Source organism: Pezoporus wallicus, unplaced genomic scaffold (genome assembly GCF_028554395.1).
Source record: "Pezoporus wallicus isolate ANWC-B61680 ecotype Strahan unplaced genomic scaffold, APGP_CSIRO_Pwel_v1 contig_10122, whole genome shotgun sequence".
In the NCBI taxonomy this organism is placed as follows: Eukaryota; Metazoa; Chordata; class Aves; order Psittaciformes; family Psittacidae; genus Pezoporus; species Pezoporus wallicus.
In genome coordinates, this window is record NW_026639301.1 from 1 (window position 1) to 4604 (window position 4604).

Consider the following 4604-nt stretch of genomic DNA (forward strand, 5'->3'; position numbering starts at 1 on the left):
CCATTAACGGGGGGGGTCGCACATAGCCCATCCCACTGACCACCCCCCTCCTCTTTATTCCCCCCCCAGACTCCCCCCTCGGGCACCGCTTGGGCCGCTCCGCCTCCACCTCCGGGGTGCGCCATGCGGGAGCCCCCCCTTTTCCCCGCGGGCCACCCCCCCCCGGTGCGCCCGGTTCCGCCGCCGCCCCGCCCCCAAGGCCGCTGTCCGGAGGGGTCCCACCGAGCGCCGCCCCCCCCCGCCCGCGGGACGGGCGCCTCCAGGAGGTGATCGACCGCAAGCGCTGCGTCTGCACCGAGATCAAGGCGCGGGGGGGGCGCGGGGGGGGCGGGGGGGGGCTCTGCAAGCAGGACAGCCTCCCCGCCCCCCCCCCCGCCTGGCGGGATGGGAGAACCCCGCCCCCGCCTCCACCCCCCCCCCCACCGCCCCCGCCGCCCCCCCCCGGGACCCCCCCGGCCCGCAGGCCCCATGCAGTGCTCTGGGACACGGCCATCTGACCCTCCCCACCCCCACCCCGGGGTGCCTGGAGCATCTCTGACACACCCCCCCCAAGAAACACAGCGCAAGGGGGGGGGGGCAGATAAAGGGGTGATATGGGGGGGGTCTAAGGGGTGGGGGGGGAGACGCGGCTGGGCCGGGTTAGGGGAGGGGTTGGGGGGGGGTATTTATGGTACATTCACCCTCCCGTTAATAGAACGGGGGGGGGACACCCCTAAAATGAGGGGGGAGAGGTGGTGACCCCCTCCAAGGGAAAATGGGGTTTCCCATAATAGGAGTCAGTAGGGGGAAGTAGAGCAGCCTAATAGGGGGTGCAGCCCCCAATTAGGGGGACCTGAGTGTGGTGCCGAGGCTCAATCATGGGGTACAGCCCCCCCATTGCGGGGGGGTTCGAGCCCCTCCTATGGACTATGGGGTGGGGGGGCATTAAAGGGGGGTAGAGCCCCCCAATAAAGGGGGGGTCACCCCCTAAAGAGGGGTGGGCGCTGTAACTGCTTTGCAAATGTATTTATGGGGGGTTCACGGGGGGGTATTTATGGGGGTGCATCCACGGTTGAGCAGGTTCGGGGGGGTCAGCTCTGGGGGGGCCGCAGTGCGGCCTTGGGGGGGGAAAAGTGGGTTTGGGGGTGCCCCCCTCAATGGGGGGGGGTGCGAGGGGAAGGGGGGGAGGGCCCCCCAACTCTTCCTTGGGACCCCCTCCCCACCCCCTTTGTGCCTCGTCGTGTGCCCCCCCCACCAGAATTGCCTTTGTCCCCACGGGGGGGACCCCGAATTTGGGGGGGGGGAGGGAAGGGGAGGGCGGGGGGTCCTTTTGTAACGTGGTTCTGTGCACTATTAAAGAGAGAAGCAGCTGGAAGAGACCATGTGAGGGGATGGGGGGGACACCCCCAAAGAGGGCACCAGGACCCCGCCTAAAGCGCTCCTGTTTGGTGGTTTGGACCATTTTGGGGTGAAAACACTTCGGGGGGGGAGTCTCTGGCACCAAACCTCATCCCTGCGTCCATGGTTGAGAAATAGTGAATTTGGGTGAAAATCACCCCAAATTGGGCTGATTTGGACCATTTTGGGTTCAATGGCGGGGTCGCTGAGGGGAACAGGAGTTGGAGGGGGGCCTGAGGTGTTTGTGAGGGGGGAGCCCCGGTGAAGTGATTGAGGTAGACCCTTCCCCTCCCTCCTGGGTGCGGAATAACAGTGAAATTGAGTGAAAAATCACCCAAAAGGAACCATTTTTGCTGTAATTTCCCTAAAAAACGCACTTACCGCGGAGTGGGGCGGGGGGGGGGAAATGCTGAGGGGAAGTGCCTCAGAGCGCACGCGCGAGGGAGGGAGGGGCCCTGTGGGCCCGGCTACGCAGCGCACGTGGTGACGTAGTAGGCGGAGCCAAGCGTACGCAGTGGGCGGGGCCGCCGCCGGGCGAGCGGACGCCGGAAGATGGCGGCGGGCGGCAGCCCCGGTCCCGGTCCCGGTTCCGGTCCCTCAGCGGGCCCCGGAGGGGCGGGAGGAGGCGGCGGCCCCGGGTCCCGGCGGGGGAGCGCGTCCCGCGGTGCGGAAGCGGAGGTTTGGAGCCGGAGGGTGCGGGACGTGGTGAGCGCGGCCCCCGGGAACCGGCGCTGCTTCGAGTGCGGGCAGCGCGGCGTCACCTACGTGGACATCACCGTGGGCAGCCTCGTGTGCACCGGCTGCTCCGGCGCGCTGTGAGCGGGGACCGGGCGGCGAGAGGGGCGGGGCCGGCGCGGGGGGCGCGGTGTCACGCTGTACGTAAGGGGTGGGGCCAAACAGGAGGGGGCGTGGCTTTCGCGGGGAGAACGACAGCTGCTGATTGGCTGCAGTTGAGCACGGGGCGGGGTTTTGGGGTGAAAACCCTGATTTTAGGTTCAAAACCCTGATCTTCATGGTACATCCCTGACTTTGGGGGTGAAACCCCCATTTTTGTGGAGAAACCCCCTTGTTTTGGGGTTCAAAACCCTGATTTTGATGCCACATCGCTTATTTTTGAAGAGAAACCCCTGTATTTGGGGATAAAACTCTAGTGTTGTTTTGAAAACACAGATTTTGGTGCCACTACCCTGATTTTTGGGGTGAAATCCCCATTTTTTGCGTAAAACCTCTGGTTTAGGACTCAAACTCCTGATTTTTGTGCCACATCCCTGATTCTTGGGGTGAAACCCCTATTTTGGAGCATAAAACCCCTGGTTTTGGGTCCAAAACCCTGATTTTGGTGCCACACCCCTGATTTCTGGGGTGAAACCCCCTGGTTTTGGGGCTCCCTGCAGGCGGGGGCTGAACCCCCCCCACCGTGTCAAGTCCATTTCCATGACGACCTTCACTGAGGCTGAGGTCCTGTTCCTGCAAGCCCACGGCAATGAGGTCAGCTGAGGACATGGGGGTGGGGGGGGTCACAGCGGTCCCCTGCCCCCCCGTTGTCCCTGTGTGACCCCCCCGTGCCCCCAGGCCTGCCACCGTGTCTGGCTCGGCTCCTTCGACCCCCGCTCCTCACCTCATCCAGACGTCCGCGACCCCCAGAGCCTGAAGGAATTCCTGCAGGATAAATACGAGAGGAAGCGTTGGTACGGACCATGGTGGGGGGAGCACATTTGGAGATCCCCTCCGCCCCCTTCATTCACCTTTTATCCCTTACCCCCATAGGTACGTGGCACCAGAAGCCCCCAAACCCCCCCCAAGCGCCGTGGTTTCCTCCCAGCCACTCCTCGGGGATGTAGGGACACTGCAGCAGGTAACAAAGGGGGTGCTGAAAGAGGGGGCTGGTCATTGTCACCCCATTAACAACCCATTAATGCCCTATTGACATAACATTAACACCCCATTGACACCAAATTAATACCCCATTAATGTCCTATTAACCCCCAATAGACAACCCATTAACAGCCATTTAATGCTCTAGTGAGACCCCCTTTTAACATCTCACTGACTTCCAATTAACACCCCATTGACACCCCATTCCCCCCCCAGCCCCATCCTGCCCTGCAGCGCCCCCCCCAGCGGACCCGGAAAGCCAGCACCGACCTTTTAGCTGACATCGGGGGGGACCCATTTGCCACCCCACAACCAGCACCCCCTTCTGCCGCCTTCCCTGGTGAGTGCTGGGGGAGGAGGGCAGGTCAGGGGGTCCTGCCCATATGGCAAAGACAGGGGAGGGGGGTGGGGGTGACCTGGGATGCCCCCGTCTCCCCACTTAGGCCCAGCCCAGCCCTGCACTGCGTTCCCCAGTGTCGATGCCTTCGGAGCTGGCCCCGCAATTCTGGGAGCCATAAGTACATGGGGGGGAGTTGGGGGTCCCTTAGCAATCTATGGGGGCCTGGGGAGGGGGTTTGGGGTCCCCCCACTTCCTTAAGAATGCTTTGGGAGTGACCCCCACCATGGCTGTGTCTGTTCCTCCCACCCACAGGGGGCAGTGCTGCAGGGGGCGAAGTCGCCTCTGCCCCGCCCACAGGGGGCGGAGCTTCAGTCAGGTACAGAGACACCCCCCCATTGCCCCCCATTATTGGGGGGCAGAAGCTCACCCCCCCGCAATCCTTCCCAACAGCGTCTTCGGGACCCTGCACACCCCCCTGCTACCCTATGGGGGTAAGTTGGGGTTCACCCCCCCTTGGGCTACCCACAGTGAGTGGGACCCCAGGGTGACCCCTGTGCCCCCCTCAGGCTACACCAATCCCTTTGTGGCCCCCCCCCGGCCCTGCACCAACCCCTTCCAGAGCGATGGTGAGTGTGAGACCTTCCCCCTCCCAGCAACGGGATTTGGGGGTGGCCCAATTCTGATTCCCACTCCCCGTAATTACCCCCTTTAGGTGCTGCTTTGGCCACCCCCCCACTTCCCAGTGCATTCCCCCCCGCCGCTGCAGGCTGATGGTAAGCACCCAGTGTGGGGGGGGTGTGATATATCCCCCCCCCCACTGACCCCCGGCCTCTTTCTCTGCTCCCTTGGCAGGTTCAGCCTTCCGTGGCTTCAACGGTGTCAAAGCCCTCAACCAACCCCCTTCGTGGTGAGGGAGGGGGTCTTGGGGGGGCAATAAAGAGGACGCTGAACCCCCTTTTCTGCCCCTAAACCCTCTTTTTGCTCCCCCTCCCCAGATGGTCCCGGCTGCCCC

The 4604-nt window shown here is 63.7% G+C and overlaps 1 protein-coding gene across 1 annotated transcript; it reads left to right on the top strand.

Annotated features, from left to right (window-relative positions):
* Positions 1 to 1929: 1929 nt before the first annotated feature.
* On the top strand, positions 1930 to 4499 carry LOC130601788 (arf-GAP domain and FG repeat-containing protein 2-like; the record flags this gene model as incomplete). Its single annotated transcript, XM_057414115.1, is given in 12 exon segments — positions 1930 to 2192; positions 2772 to 2865; positions 2950 to 3065; positions 3145 to 3232; positions 3469 to 3596; positions 3727 to 3784; positions 3865 to 3968; positions 4043 to 4083; positions 4159 to 4218; positions 4305 to 4342; positions 4344 to 4365; positions 4445 to 4499. Coding segments are annotated over 12 exon segments (1067 nt in total), but the record flags the coding sequence as incomplete, so codon positions are not given.
* Between the last annotated feature and the right edge of the window lie 105 nt (positions 4500 to 4604).